General features: G+C 37.0%; 1 protein-coding gene across 7 annotated transcripts in view; it reads right to left on the bottom strand.

The window, feature by feature from the left end:
* The window catches only part of LOC105498969 (kinesin family member 27), an 83,895-nt gene that overhangs the window by 34,114 nt on the left and 33,592 nt on the right, over positions 1-16,189 (bottom strand). For all 7 annotated transcript variants that reach the window (XM_071077611.1, XM_071077614.1, XM_071077616.1 and 4 more), the window contains 6 exons: positions 15,602-15,808; positions 13,034-13,203; positions 12,436-12,539; positions 10,412-10,567; positions 7,234-7,439; positions 3,855-4,052 (listed from right to left, as the gene is read on the bottom strand). In XM_071077611.1, coding sequence (XP_070933712.1) covers positions 3,855-4,052; positions 7,234-7,439; positions 10,412-10,567; positions 12,436-12,539; positions 13,034-13,203; positions 15,602-15,808 — 1,041 coding nt within the window. The remainder of the gene's footprint in view (positions 1-3,854; positions 4,053-7,233; positions 7,440-10,411; positions 10,568-12,435; positions 12,540-13,033; positions 13,204-15,601; positions 15,809-16,189) is intronic.

Here is a 16,189-nt window from a genome sequence, read left to right as displayed (position 1 = left end):
TGAGTATAGAATACTTTTCCATGGCTGCAATTAAACTCATACTCTTCACTGGGTTGTCTCACAGTGTCAAGGAAATTTAAAAAGCAATTCCATTTATAATAGCATCTAAAAGAGCATCTAGGAACAAGTTTAAGTAAAGAGGTAAAATACTACTAGTACACTAAAAATTAGAAGACATTGCTGAAAGAAATTAATGAAGACCTAAAAAATGGAAAGACTTCCCATGCTTGTGGATAAGAAAATTTAATATTGTCAAGATGTCAGTACTACTCAGTGCAATCTAGAGATTCAACAATCTCTATCAAAATTCCAATGGTCTTTTTTGCAGAAATGGAAAAGCCCATCCTCAAATTCACATGGAAAATTGTAGGGGCCCTAAATAGCCAAAATAATCTTGAAAAAGAAGAGAAGGTGGAAGGACTTACTTCCCGATTTCAAGACTTAATACAAAGCTACAGTAATCAAAATAGTGTGATACTAGCATGAGGATAGACATATAGACCTGTGGAATAGAACTGAGAGTCTAGTAACCATACATCTATGGCCAGTTTTTTGTTTTTTTTTTTTAATAAAAATTGGGGCCAAGCATGGTGGCTCAGGCCTGTAATCCCAACACTTTGAGAGGCCAAGACCGGAGGATCACTTGAAGCCAGGAGTTCAAGACCAGCCTGGGAAATACAGCAAGACACTCTCTACAAAAAGTAGAAAAAAAAAAAATTAGCCAGGTGTGGTGGTGCACATCTGTAGTCCCAACTGCTTAGGAGGCTAAGGCAGGGGGATCACTTGAGCCCAGGAATTGGAGGCTGCAGTGGGCTATGATCATGCCACTGCACTTCAGCCTGGGTGACAGAGACCCTGTCTCAAAAAAACAAAACTGTACATATGTAAGGTATACAACATGATATTTTGATATACATAGTGAAATGATTAGTCAAGCTAACATATTTATCTGTTCATATAGTTAGCATTTGTGTGTGTGTGTGTGTGTGTGTGTGTGTGTGTGTGTGTGTGTGGTAAGAGTACCTGAAATCCACTCTCTTAGCAAATTTCCAGTATACAATAGTCATCATGCTGCACATTAACTCTCTAGATTTATTTATTCTACACAACTGCAACTTTGCACCACTTGACCAACATCTCCCCATTTCTCTATTTCCCCCTCCAAATGATTTTTGATAAGGGTGCCAAATCCATTCAGTGGAGGAAAGAACAGTCTCTTCAACAGATGGTACTGGTACAACTGGAGTTCCACATGCAAAAGAATAAATCTGGACCACTACTTCACACCATATACAAAAACTGACCCCAAATGGACCAATGACCTAAATATAAAAGCAAAAACCATAAAACTCTTAGCAGAAAACATAGGGGTAAATCTTCTTGACCTTGGATTTAGGCAATGGATTTTTAGACATGACACCAAAAAGCACAGGCAACGAAAGAAAAAAAATAGATAAATCGGACTTCAACGAAACTAAAAATTTTTGCATATCAAAGGATATTATCAAAGTATAAAGAAAACCTACAGAATAGGAAAAAATATTTGGAAATCATGTATCTGATAGGATTTAATGTCAAGAATATATAAAGAACTCATACAACTCAACAACAAAGACAAAGAACCAAATTAAAATGTGGACAAAGAACTTGAACAGACATTTCTCCAAAGCAGATATATGAACAGCCAATAAGCACACGAAAAGATGCTCAACATCATTAGTCATTAGGGAAATGCAAACCAAAACCACAATGAGATACAACTTCATACCTACTTGGATGACTATAATAAAAAGAAAGAAAACAGGTGCTGACAAAAGTGTAGAGAAATTAGAACATTCACACATTGCTGGTGGAAATGTAAAATGGTGCTGCTGCTTTGGAGAACAGTGGTTTCTCAAAAAGCTAAGCACAGATTTACCATATAACCCAGAAATTCTACTCCTAGGTACATACTCCTAGGTACATACCCAAAGGAATTGAAAACAGAGACTTACTTGTATGCCAGTGTTCGTTGCAACATTATTCACAATAACCAAATGGTAGAAACAACTCAAGTGTCCACTGATGGAAGAATTGATAAAGAAACTGTAGCATATCCATACAATGGAATATTATTTGGCAACAAAAGGGAATGAAGTTCTTGTACATGCTGCAATGTAGACAAACCTTGAAAATATTATCTAAGGGAAATGAGCCTGACACAGAAGGTAAAATATTATATAATTCTACTTATATGAAGTATCTAGAATAAGCAAATTCATAGAGAAAGTAGATTAGAGATTACCAGGGGCTGGGGGAAGGGGAAAATGAGGAGCTGCTATTCCATAATAGTTACAGAGTATCTGTCTAGGGTGAAGAAAATGTTTTGGAAATAAATAGTGGGGATGGTTGCACAAGATTGTGAATGTAATTAATGCCACTGAATTATACACTTAAAAATAGTTAAAATGGGCCTGGCATGGTGGCTCACGCCTGTAATCCCAGCACTTTGGGAGGCTGAGGCGGGCGAATCACCTGAGGTCGGGAGTTCAAGACCAGCCTGAACTGGTAGAGAAACCCCGTCTCTACTAAAAATACAAAATTAGCCGGGCATGGTGGCGCACGCCTGTAATCCCAACTACTCAGGAGACTGAGGCAGGAGAATCACTTGAACCTGGGAGGCAGAGGTTGCGTTGAGCCAAGATCACACAATTGCACTTCAGCCTGGGCAACAAGAGTGAAACTCCATCTCAAAAAAAAGAAAAAAAAAAAGTTAAAACGGTAAAATTTATGTTATATATATTTTACCACAACTTAAAAATTAATAATAAATAATGAGTAACTTGGTTTAAATGTTCTTTAAGGTCCCTTCCATTGCTGAATTCTATGATTTTTTTTTTTAAGGTTGGAAAATAGGTTATATCTATTGTTGAAAATCTAGGAAATCTGGGGCATACTGATAATGGGAGAGGCTAAACATGTGCAGGGACAGGGAGTATGTGGCGTATCTCTGTACCTTCCTTTCAATTTTGCTGTGAACCTAAAACTGCTCTAAAAAAAATAAAACCTTAATTTTTAAAATATCTAGGAAATCTCCAATTATGTCCCACGCCCTGGGTTCAGCTTAACATTTCAACGGAACAGAGCCTGGCACATAGTGCTAGATAAGTGTCTGTTACTATGATCATCATCATCTTTTTCAAAAAAGCCCTGTGGGACAAGTAGGATTAAGGCCATTTTAGATAAGAATAAACAGAGAGGGTAAAATTTTTGAGAAATTTGAGAAAATTTACTTTCTCAATAAATCTCTCAGCCAGCAACTGAGCGAGCTACTGAGTGAGCTAGGATTTGAACCCATGATAGCCTGGTCCAAGAGCCTAGGCTGACACCACTTAAGTTCCTCCCCAGCCCAATCTATTCTAAAACTGCTGTGCATACAGATCTGATCATTTTTCTGCTCACTGTGAATGAAATGGTACCACTTTACCTGGTACTTTTTCTATGTAGCCACATAGACAATGCATGTCAAAGCACTTTGAAAACAGAAAATCCTATTCAAATGGTAGGTATTATTTAGAAAGTTGGCTTTATAAATGTATGTTTTTGACAGCTTCAATTAAAGTTAAGATCCTACTAAGAGAAATTACCATTGTACCTTCTTTTGTGAAGTCAAAGCCTTCAAGACAGTACTCAGAATTCAATAAATAGGTTTTACTATGTAGCTGAACAAAGCTTTAAAGTGAATAAGGACAGCAGTAAAGGACAGGTCAAGGGTAGATACTTCACAAGCCAACTGAATGAAGACCATGGCTTCGTTAGCTCTGAGTCGTTTAACATTTCATATTATACTTAGCAGGAATGTATGACAATATTACTTTGATTTTTTGCTGGTCCCGCTTAATTACTGCATCCAGTTGCTTCCTTTTTTCATTTTCTTCTCGAAGTTTTCTTTGTAGCTGTATCTTTTGATACTTCATGTGATCTACACTCTGCTCTAGTTCATTAGCGCGTTTCTCATTTTGGATTGACAGTGATGCCAGTTTCTTACTATCTTGTTGCTTCTTCTGTAAGACCTGAGATCATATGGAATATTTCAAAATGAAAAACTGAATCTCTCACATTCCTCAACTAAATTTAATCTTTTCATTTGATGGTAAAGGAAGAAATTTTCCCTAGATTTTCATTTATTTTTGACAGGTTCACAAACAACCGCTTACTCTCATACATTTCCATTTTTGCAATTAGGGAAACCATCATAATTTTCATCACATATGTAAAAGTATAAAGAATGATGAGACTTCCTGATGTGGACAACAAACAAAATGAAACAGATGATTTGCTTTTTATTAATAAGTATTTTAATTTAAAAAATAGTTAAAACATTATAAAACTGAATTTATATTTTAAAAGAGTCACTCTTATACACCCCTAATCTACCTGTCCTGCTTCTCAATGCAAAATTACCAATTTGTTAAATATTCTTCCAGGAAAAAAGTATGCATATGCATGCAAATAGCTTCATATATATTCTATATAGACTACTGTCTCCCTTTTTTCCTACTTATCTCAGGGATCTTTTCATATAGATTTGTTCTGGGTGGCTGCCTAGCATTCCACTGTGCTGTTATTTTTATAGCTACAGCTATAGCCTAAATCGTTAATCCCTGAGTTAGGATGATCAGAGCTGATAACATCTTCCCTGAGAGTGACCAACCATTATAATTACTATTTTAACATTTATCTTAAATTCCTTCTCATCTAACTAAAATTACGTATAGATAGATTAGACTTTCAAAGTGCTCACACCACTAATATAAACTACTTGTGTTACAATTTAGTCCTGACCAAACATATATTAGACTTGTATTATGTGATTAGCATTGCACTAAGTACCAATTAGGTGGTATAAAAAAGGTAAAGGGATGTCATTCATAAATTATGCAAACCACAATTAAATTATTTCCTTTATCTTGGCAATACAGTGTTAGCATAGGCAAGTTTTGTTTTAATTAAACTAAGTATCCAAGAGGCATTGCTGCTTAGAGCAGTGCTACTCAAAATGTGATCTGTTGACCAGTGCTAGTTCACATTGTTGTCAATTTGCACCCCTCAGCATACTATTAGATTCGATTGATGTTTTCATGCAAGACTTTTTTGATCAAGAAAGCTGTGCAATGATTGACATTTATCTCATCGCAGAAGAAGAACAATCTGCAGATGAACTACTTTGGGTACCACTGGCTTGGAGGCCACAGGCCTTTGCCGTTTCCAGTACCTAAATCTGGACACTGGCTTTGCCACTTACAATTGACAGTAATTACAATACTGCAGCAAAAATTATAATACCAGCATTTTAGTGTCTTTTTCACATAATAATAAAAATATCAGTGTAAATCCTGAAAGTCTTAAGAGTGAGATACTGTTGCCATTGTCTTTTGCACTTATTCCATAGTTGCTCAAAAGTGCATCTGTCAGCATTAAACTATTAATGCAGCACGTAATGCTCTACATATACCTAAAGCCATTAAAAACACAGGTTTTTGAAGTCCTTAATTTAAAAATGTTGTTTTAAAAATTGAAACAACTTTTTTATACCAATAAAAATATTAGTATTTCAATATTTTAAAACAGCATGATATGGCTGGGTGCGGTGACTCACACCTGTAAGCCCAGCACTTTTGGAGGCCGAGACAGGCAGATCACTTGAGGTCAGGAGTTTGAGACTAGCCTGGCCAACGTGGTGAAACCCGTCTCTACTAAAAATAAACAAAGTTGCGGGCATGGTGGTGGACACCTGTAGTCCCAGCTATTTGAGAGCCTGAGGCAAGAGGATCATTTGAGTCTGGGAGGAGGCAGTTGCAGTGGGCTGAGATATATGCCAGTATGATATGTTAAGAGTACTGAAAACTGGTATTGTCATCACCACTATGGGACTCTGACTGAGTTATTTTGCCTTTCTAAACCTTTGTTTCCACATTTGTAAAATGACTAAAAATGCCCACTTCAAAGGATTAAATAATGCATATAAACCATTTGGTATGTATCCTCCTTATCCCCATGAGTAGTGCATGGATATGTCAAAGGTACAAAATTTCTAATACTATGTCTTGTTTCTGTCCTCTGCTGTATCAGATGTTTCTTTTGAGGTAAAGTTCTACACCTTTCATTTCCTTTCCTTATCAGTACTCTTAGCAGAAAAGGATATACAGCCGGAAGCAAAGCATGGAAAGGTGAATTCCAAAGTAGAAATAACTATTCTGAAGGAAAATGGAAGGTGTGACATAGATAACCACCCTATGTCCTCCTTTAAGCAGTTCAAACATTCAAGTCATATTATTTTAACTTGATGTTGACTTGAGAAGCTATTTAGGTAACAACTTTTAGTGGAAATATCCAGATGTTTGAGGTGGCATTAGAAACCCCAGGAGGGACTTTTCTGGCCTGTCACACGAGAATATCCCGGTATATTACAATATACCAGGCACACCAGAGGTATATTGTAAACACCTATTTTGTTGAAAGCAAATAACTGTGGCATAGTTCAGCAATAATAATAATGCTGTGAATAGATTAATTACAACTCTACCTATAATGGAAAAATATAACACGAAAGCAGTAGATCATGAGAGGTAAAGAAGTAGAGGAGGCATCCTAGAAAGTTCATTATGATCAGACTAACAAAGCACTGTGACTATCTCCAAAGCACCTGGAAATGGCTTCTTCACACAAAATCTCTATGTGATGGAATATTTCTCACAGAATAGAATGTTTAACTGTAGCTATTTCTAAAGTTAAAGCTAAAACCAGGCATTAGGAAGTTAAGGATGAGTCACAGTACACAAAGTTATTAACCCTTCTTAAGCCAATCAGTTATGGTTTCAGAAAACCATATCTCGAAATAGTTCTCATTTGTTGAGTGTCTACAAAGTGTCATATATGTACCAGCTGTTTTATTTGTATTATTTAACCATTATTTAATCCTTTGTCCTTCAGGAAAAAAACACTATTTTGTGGTTATCTTTATTTCTTACCATGTGGTTTTTTGATATGAAGATTGAAAGAATATACTTCTTGAATGAAGAAATATACTACCCAGATTGTAAAATATGTAAATCGACCAGCACACTAGAAAAGTTGACACCCAGTTTCTCTTGCTGGTATAAACTGAATCCCACTTCTTTCCCAACTCAGTACAAGAACCCTCAGAAGCAAGAAAGCTTAAATAAGTTTTCTCAATTACATTTTTTAAATTACCTGAACTCTCAGCTTTGCAGCATCCATCTTTTTACGGAACTCTTTCTGTAATTTTACCTTCATTGCAACATCAGAAAGATCTTTGTTTTCCAGCTCCTGTAGCTGCTTTTGTGTTTCAGTTAGTTCGACTTTTGCCTGTTCTGCGTCATGCTCTAGCTTTGTTACTTTCAAAGAATACTGCTTGCTTACAGACTTGGCATCGTTACCTTAACCATAATAATAATAATTATTAGTATAAATTATGTAAAAAGAAGTTAAATATCAAAAACATAAAAATACTCTACTCTAAAATCCAGCCAGGCAGTGATATTATTTAAGGCATAGCATTAAAAACCCAGTTGTCCCCACCCACCCCCATCAAACACAGCTTGCCATCAGTCCTCTTAATGATTAATTCCTTAATGATTGTTTCCATCTGCGGCCAGTCTCACTGGTTCAATCTTTGGCGTTTAGAGTGACATTTCTGGTCCTCTGAATTTGTAGTTGAGCTTTGCTGGCATCAAACTCAGTTAAGAAGGATATTTGGAGTGACTGTCCTCTTGCTTAGTATACTCCAGCCTCCTGCTACCAATAATCTGTCTCCTTGAATTCCTTTTTTAAATTACTATGAAAATTTTTAAATATAACAAAAGAAATAATAAAATGAATCCCCATCATCCAGATTTAAAAGTTATCAAGATTTTGTCACAGCTGCTTCAAATATGCCTTTTGTTTTACTTTGCTTACACATTATAAAGCAATCCCAGATGTCATTTCATCTAACCTATACATACTTCATTTTGTTAAATTCCTTTTACTTATGCATACTGCAATCAGCATTCATACAAAATATGGACATAACCAAAAAGTCATTATCACACTAACAATATTAATACCAATCAGCCCATATTCAGACTTTCCCAATTGTCTCAAAATGTATTTCACAATTGGTTTAACCAGGATCTAAACAAAGTCCACAATACATTTGATTGTTATATCTCTTAAGAATCTTTTCATCCAAAGCTGACTCTCCTTTTTCACTAACCTCAACTTATTCAATATTAATTCCTTTTACATTCTTTTCTTATTAATATATAGAACAGAAAAAATAGAATATAGATATTTCTATATCTCTTTTTATTCTAAGTCCAGCTAGTGACCCTAAAAGCTTGGTTTTGATTTGCTCTGAATAGGCAACTGTCCCTGAACTAGACTGGCAAACTCGTGGCAGTAAAAAATAGGAGTCTAAAGCTCAGGGGATGAATAATCACCAGAGACAGTTAATTACACTATATATTTATTTAGAAAGAGTCTCGCTCTGTCACCCAGGCTAGAGTGCAGTGGTGCAATCTCCTCTCACTGCCACCTCCGCCTCCTGGCTTCCAGCAATTCTCCTGCCTCCCAAGTAGCTGGGACTATAGGCACATGCCACCATGCCCAGCTAATTTTTGTATTTTTAGTAGAGACAGGGTTTCACCATGTTGGCCAGGTTGGTCTCGAACTCCTGATCTCAAATGATCCGCCCACCTCGGCCTCCCAAAGTGCTGGGATTACAGGCGTGAACCACTATACCCAGCCTATTATACTATTTATATAGCTGGTTATACTGCTATCCAAAAATACTCATCATTTTTTGATAAAAGTTATTTGACTAAATGCATTGTGAACTGTCCTCTGACTCTAATTTACGATTACTTGACTAACTTTAAAATACATACAACTACTATATTTTAACAAATCATTTTGGACTATTCATTAATTGTTCAACACACCAATATTTTATGAACCACTAAAAAAATACAGTGCCAATTACAACATGTTTATTTTATTTTTTTGAGACGGGGTCTCGCTCTGTCACCTAGGCTGGAGTGCAGTGGTGCAATCATGACTCACTGCAGCCTTGACCTCTGGGGCTCAACCAGTCCTCCTACCTCAGCCTCCCAAGTAGCTGCAACTACAGGCATGTGCCACCAAGCCCAGTACGCACCTGTAGTTTTTATAAAATTTTTTTGCAGTGTATTAGACTTGATAAAATATAGTATAGATGTCCTGTTATTACTTACTGCCAACTACTTAGTTGGCAGAAGTAGCTGCTATTCAAGAGAAATCTTCAGTGAGAGAGCATTAAGGGCATTAAGTTTTTTGTGTTTTGGTTTTTTTTTTTTTTTTTTTTTTTTTTGACATTTTTTAAGAAGCATCCTCTGCTTAGCTACTTTCCCAAAGCTTTCTCCTTTCTCATTCCTAGTGACATGTGTGCTATGCATCATTCTAGCTCTAGTTACCCAGATGTTTAAATTAGTTTGACCATGCTGCTTCCTCACAGGCAGGATCAAACCCCAGTTGACCCCTCTTAGGAGTATCTAGGAGCTGATCTAGAATCAGGGTACTGCCTGTGGAAGTTGAGGATATTTACCCACTAGAATCAACGACTTTCTTTCAGAAAGGTTATCTTACTATGTATCTCACTAAACAAGCATGTTTTTGTAGCCTGGTATACCCGATGTGGTTGCATTAAAATAGAGGATACCAGAGCTTACACAGAGAAGACCCTTTTCTTGCTCATTAGAACCAAGGGCAATTTGGAGCTTTCCTAAAAATCCTCGGAGATGGTGACTATCAAAAGTGTCAGTGAGTGCTTACTTTTCAATGCCCTCTCACTGAAGACTTCTCTTGAATAGCAGCTGCTTCTGCCAACTAATAACAACAGGACATCTATACTATATTTTATCAATTCTAATACACTGCAAAAAAAAATTTATAAAACTACTGGTGCGTACTAGGCATGGTGCCACATGCCTGTAGTCCCAGCTACTTGGGAGGCTGAGGTAGGAGGACTGGTTGAGCCCCAGAGGTCAAGGCTGCAGTGAGTCATGACTGCACCACTGCACTCCAGCCTAGGTGACAGAGCAAGACCCTGTCTCAAAAAAATGAACATGTTGTCATTGGCACATTAAGTGCCACAGAATTTCAGCACAATGCAGAGTTCACACTGGTTAGAACAATTCAGAGGTGAAATCCCAAAAGAACAAAATTCTTTTGATAACTAACCTCCACACATTGGCCTAAAAACTCACCTTCTTACACCAATCCAAGCTAAGTGGATAGATCTGAGCTTCAAAAACTAAAGTAACTGTTACACATCAGAAGCAATTTTAGAAGTTTTCTTTCCCATATAAGCTGGTTCACAAGATACTATTACCTGTTTTTATTAATTCTTTAATCAGATCTTCCTTCATCTTGATGTTAATTGTAAGTTCTCTCATTTTTTGTTTAGCTTCAGTAAGTATGCGTTCTGAATTCTTTAATTTTTGCAAATTCAATTCTTGACTCTCCTGGAGATAATCAATCTTTAAATCTTAAAAAAAAAACACAGAAATAAAACTATCTGCTGGTAAAATATTCAACAGAAGTAGAGTTAAAAAAAGAAAAGCAGACACAAAAGCAATTTAGAGGTGGCAGTGGAAGAGACAAAAAAGAAGGGAAGGAAAAAGGGGAAAAAATACACAGCAATTGGGACTCTAGCATTACAGCTTATAGTAAGAGTTTTTATTTTCTTACAAATTAATACATATATGTATATATTCTTTCATAATATTCCATAGGTTCAGACACACAGTTTCTCACTGCCTTTAACATGAGTTATTTGAGACAGGTGTAAAATTTCCAGATGGATAGAGGGGTGAATTTGTTTCCTATCAACTTCTACTTTTATTGTAATTGGAGAATGCAGACTATACCAGGCTACTCAGAGTGTGGTCTAGCACTGTTTGTTACTGCCTGCACCAGAATGTAAATCAACTATGTCACTAGGTATACTGCTGTAGTTCAGGTGACATTTTTATCATAGCCAGACTTTCTCAAGGAAGAAACTAATGTAAGCTCATTTACATTCCAACGTAAGTTTTTTTCCTGGTTGCAGAGCAGTAACAAACAGCTCAAGCATGGCTGCTTGAGTAGCATTTACCTTTATTATTTCCACATTTTTATATTTATTTTAGTTATACTTAAATTTTTGGCTCATAAAGCCACGTATAGGTTCTTAAAGAGATGCTCTACATTTTCAAAGTGTAGCACTTACGTTATTTATATTCCCAATTCCCTTATTTTTTGTGGGTCAATCACACATTGACCAAGAGAGATGAGTTAATAAAATCTACTACTACCAGCTGGGCACAGTGGCTCATGCCTGTAATCCCAGCACTTTGGGAGGTCAAGGTGTGCAGATCACAAGGTCAGAAGTTTGAGGCCAGCCTGGCCAACACAGTGAAACCCCATCTCTACTAAAAACACAAAAATTAACTGGGTGTGGCGGCACACACCTGTAGTCCCAGCTACTTGGGAGGCTGAGGCAGGAGAATCGCTTGAACCTGGGAGGCGGAGGCTGCAGTGAGCCGACACCACACCACTGCACTCCAGCCTGAGTGACAGAGAGAGACTCCATCTAAAAAAAAAAAAAAGTTGTGAAAACTATAGGTGATTTTTTTTTTTTTTTGAGGTAGGGTCTTGCTCTGTTGCCTAGACTAGAGTGCAGCGGTGTGATCTCGGCTCACAATAGCCTCGAACTCCTGGGCTCAAGCGATTCTCCCACCTCAGCCTCCCTCCTGAGTAGGTACGCACTACCACGCTCAGCTAATTTTCTGTAGAGAGACGATCTCACTATGTTGCTCAGGCTGGCCTCAAACTCCTGGCCTTAAGCAATTCTCCCGTTTCAGCCTCTCAAAGCACTGGGATTATAGGCATAAGCTACTATATGTGGCTCGTAAATGTTTTTGATGTTGTTATTGATGCATAAAAATTCTTAGCAGTTGTGTACTAAAACATTACCAGCACCCAGTACACTAATTGGGCTCTAATGCCACATACATAATTGATGTTAGGCACAAGTCCCAGTGAAGGAGTAGACACCTAGTACAATTACTTATACTGTACTTTAACATCATTAGGAATACAAAGCGTATCAATTGAAGTCTGAATATAAAAATCCTTATTCTGAGGGAGTAAGCCTATATCTCTAGCCATAATTAATTGATAGAAAATCTTTTTTATTAAGGAGTAAAAGAGGTAAAACAGAGAACATAAAAGAAGTTCTACCAACCAGAAAAGCATTTGTACCAAGTTCTGGTCTTTGAGAATTCCTGGATGTTTCTTAGAAACTATCAACTGAGGAAAAAGATAAGTGTCCTATAACCATTAGGTCTACATTATTTAAGAAAATCTATGTACCTTCATTCTCCAAATTTGACTTTTGTGTTTCATCCTGAGTATCATTCAGTTCAACAAGGGAACAAACAGAGTCTGGCTTCTGAATCCATGAACGACTTCTACATCTAAAAAAAAAAAAAACAGAAAGTTAACTCATTTGTTAGCGTTTTCTAATCTGCCCTCAAATTAGTTTTCCCAGAAAGTGACAGTAATGTTAAAAAATTATTAATTACATTTAAAAACAGAATGTCACTAATATTGCTTAAAATAAAAGGATGCCCCCCCACCCATGTTGAATCAGTAGAAAAGTCATGTTTGTTGCCACCGTGGCAGCAGAATAAGGAAATCAAAAAAAAAAAAAAAAATTCCCTCTGAAAATTAGAATCTAATTATTATAAAAGCTCTAAAAGCAAAATTATTTTTCAGTTAGTCTATAAGACTGATGATTTGTGTTCAAATACTATTTTCATAACACATTAGATGATAGTACATTTAGCAAAAGTTACCTACTCTTATATTAAACATAAAAGATATACTCCAATGGAAAAAACCTACACTTCTATATTTATTGCAGCATATAATTCTAAATATTTATTAAATCAGTGTATATTTAACATACCTAGTTCCAGATTTCTCTTGGCCTTCCGATTCTTCATCATCACTGTTATCAGAAAATTGGCAGTGGAGGACCTCATCTTGTTCTTCTATGTGACCCAACAGCATCCGACTTCGTGTTCGAAACCCAGCAAATATTCGATCCAGAGAGTACACAGGCGGACTTGTGTGGACCTTCCGAGTGATTCCCCCACCCAACAACAAAAAAGTGATATTTTAAAAGTCTAATTTTATCCTATTATTCTCGATGCTGTTAAAGGAGTTATTAGGTTGGCACTCTTAAAATAGCCAATCACTGGAAAATGCTCCCCTCAAACAAAAGTCAAAATTAATTTAACGATACTTTGTGCCTCACAGACAAATACTTCTTTCAGAGTATACACAGCTCCTCCTCTTCTGGACAACTCTTCTATCTTCACTTATGGAAAATAGTATTCAAAAATGAAACGAAAAGCACGCATGGAAAACATTCCAGCTCTTAAACACAGCACAGACACACCCCAACAAATGTGCCCGCTTCCCCATCTTCCCAGTTCAGAACACCTGGAGAACTGTGGTGCTCCAATCCAAATCCCGCCACAGGAAGAAACCCAGAGCCATCTCCATTCCCTCTGCCAGGGCAATATTCCTAATTTGAATACCACAATGTATATACTTATTCTTTATATATGGTGGTTAGGTATAGCTGAATTAAGGCTCTAGGAAAAATATTTAATATATGTCATAGGACAAATAAAATTGTATGGCTAGCCTGGGAATTTTCTATAGTATAACATTCTTCTATTGGAAATGCACTTTAAATTCTCAAAAAAAAAAAAAAGACCTTGGAAAACAACAACAACAAATTAGAAATTGCCTTTATACCTTTGTTCTGGTTTCTATTACAAAATATTTCCTTTTCATCACCTCTGTAACCAAACCTCCTCGAGATGACTTCTCACAAAAGGCAATAAAATCTTAGAGGAGACAGTCCATTTATCAATATAAATTATTATAAGCTGTTAAATTGTAACATATAGTGGAATATGAGTATCACACGGTGTTTAGGATTCAATCACTTGACAACAGGACCCCGTCATGAATTGTCTCCTAAAAAATCCTACCTGATTCTGAAAATCATCTTATATCTGATTTTTGTGCTTCTGCTGTCAGTCACCTAATTAGATCATCTGTCACATCGGCATCATGATAGACAGGGGTAAAGTTTTTCAGGTGGCCTCCCAGTGGGAAATGAGGGAGGGGAATTATTTAAGGAAAAACCAACTCAACAAGTACTGATCTAACGAGTACAACATACTAGACATGGCTATTTTATCCCATAACTGGCAGGCATCTAGTTTTCTCTTCTGAGAGTGTGGGAATTATTTAAGGAGCAAATAATAAAACCTTTTGTTCAGAAACTTCATTCTCTGGGATTGTAATTTCCTTTTAAAATTTCTTTTTACAAAGAAAACCAAATGTCCAGAGCTATTATAGTATTCATACCACCCAAGGCTGCTATTATAGTATTCACACCACCCAAGGCTGCTATTACAGTATTCATACAACCCAAGGTTGCCTGATGCAAAGTCCATGGCACTGCTCATATATCACTTGCCTTTCATTTCTTATCCCTCTGACTGTAACAACCAGAAGGATCTTCACGTAAACAAATCATTTCCCTTCATAAAATGAGGAAATAGAAAGCAGAATTCATGAACCTGCTAAACCAAAACTTATGAATCTGCTAATTAAATCTTTTCCATAATAGAGACTCCTTAATAATTCTTAAAACTGTGTGTGTATATATTTACCAACCACACAAACTAAAATTCATATTGATATTTATACTGTCTTGATTATGTCTACTTGGTAAGACTGAATAACATATAAATATTATTTCAAAAATAATGACAGACCAAATAAGTTGAAATAAATACCCTCTAACATCTCAATTTTGTGTGGTTAAAGGAAGAAATAAATTCATGTAGATATTAAACTTGGTCATGTCTGAAGATATCATGGCAAAGGATACCTTTTTGACATTGATGAGGTATAGAGATTATCTCCATCCAACTATTCCCTCCAAATGTAACTATGTATTCTCTTGTTTATTCGTTTTTTTATTAGAAAGAAGTAGGCCGGGCGCGGTGGCTCAAGCCTGTAATCCCAGCACTTTGGGAGGCCGAGGCGGGCGGATCACAAGGTCAGGAGATCGAGACCATCCTGGTTAACACGGTGAAACCCCGTCTCTACTAAAAATACAAAAAACTAGCCGGGCGCGGTGGCGGGCGCCTGTAGTGCCAGCTACTCGGGAGGCTGAGGCAGGAGAATGGTGTAAACCCGGGAGGCGGAGCTTGCAGTGAGCTGAGATCCGGCCACTGCACTCCAGCCTGGGTGACAGAGCAAGACTCCGTCTCAAAAAAAAAAAAAAAAAAAAGAAAGAAGTATGCTTAAAAGAAAAGGTATACACAAAATTCCATAAAACCTAACAAAAAAAAAAGTCTGCTGAGACTGTACAAATACACTGTGATATTATAGCTAAAATTTTTTTAATCTCAAAATAAGAAAAAGATTAATGTTTGGACTTTACCTTCCTGGAATCTTGTCTTGATGGGATATAAATATAATGCCCCAAACGAGTATCAAATGGTACAGTATATGGTCTCTTTTCAGGGATCCTGGCATCTGGCCCATCTCCACAATTTTCTTTAGCTGAAGAAGTCACTGACAGGTTAAGTTTTGTTAGTTCTTCACTCAGTTGATCCACAAGAAGTTGTTGTTCTATTATTTTTTCATTCTTTGTAGAAAAGAGATGAAAAATTTTAAAATACAGCACTTCAGTACATTTAGATTATGATTAAAAATGAATTTTACGGCCGGGCGCGGTGGCTCAAGCCTGTAATCCCAGCACTTTGGGAGGCCGAGACGGGCGGATCACGAGGTCAGGAGATCGAGACCATCCTGGCTAACACGGTGAAACCCCGTCTCTACTAAAAAATACAAAAAACTAGCCGGGCGAGGTAGCGGGCGCCTGTAGTCCCAGCTACTCGGGAGGCTGAGGCAGGAGAATGGCGTGAACCCGGGAGGCGGAGCTTGCAGTGAGCTGAGATCCGGCCACTGCACTCCAGCCCGGGCGACAGAGCCAGACTCCGTCTCAAAAAAAAAAAAAAAATGAATT

Source organism: Macaca nemestrina, chromosome 14 (assembly GCF_043159975.1).
Source record: "Macaca nemestrina isolate mMacNem1 chromosome 14, mMacNem.hap1, whole genome shotgun sequence".
NCBI classification, from domain to species: domain Eukaryota; kingdom Metazoa; phylum Chordata; class Mammalia; order Primates; family Cercopithecidae; genus Macaca; species Macaca nemestrina.
This window is presented reverse-complemented; position numbering and strand designations above follow the sequence as displayed.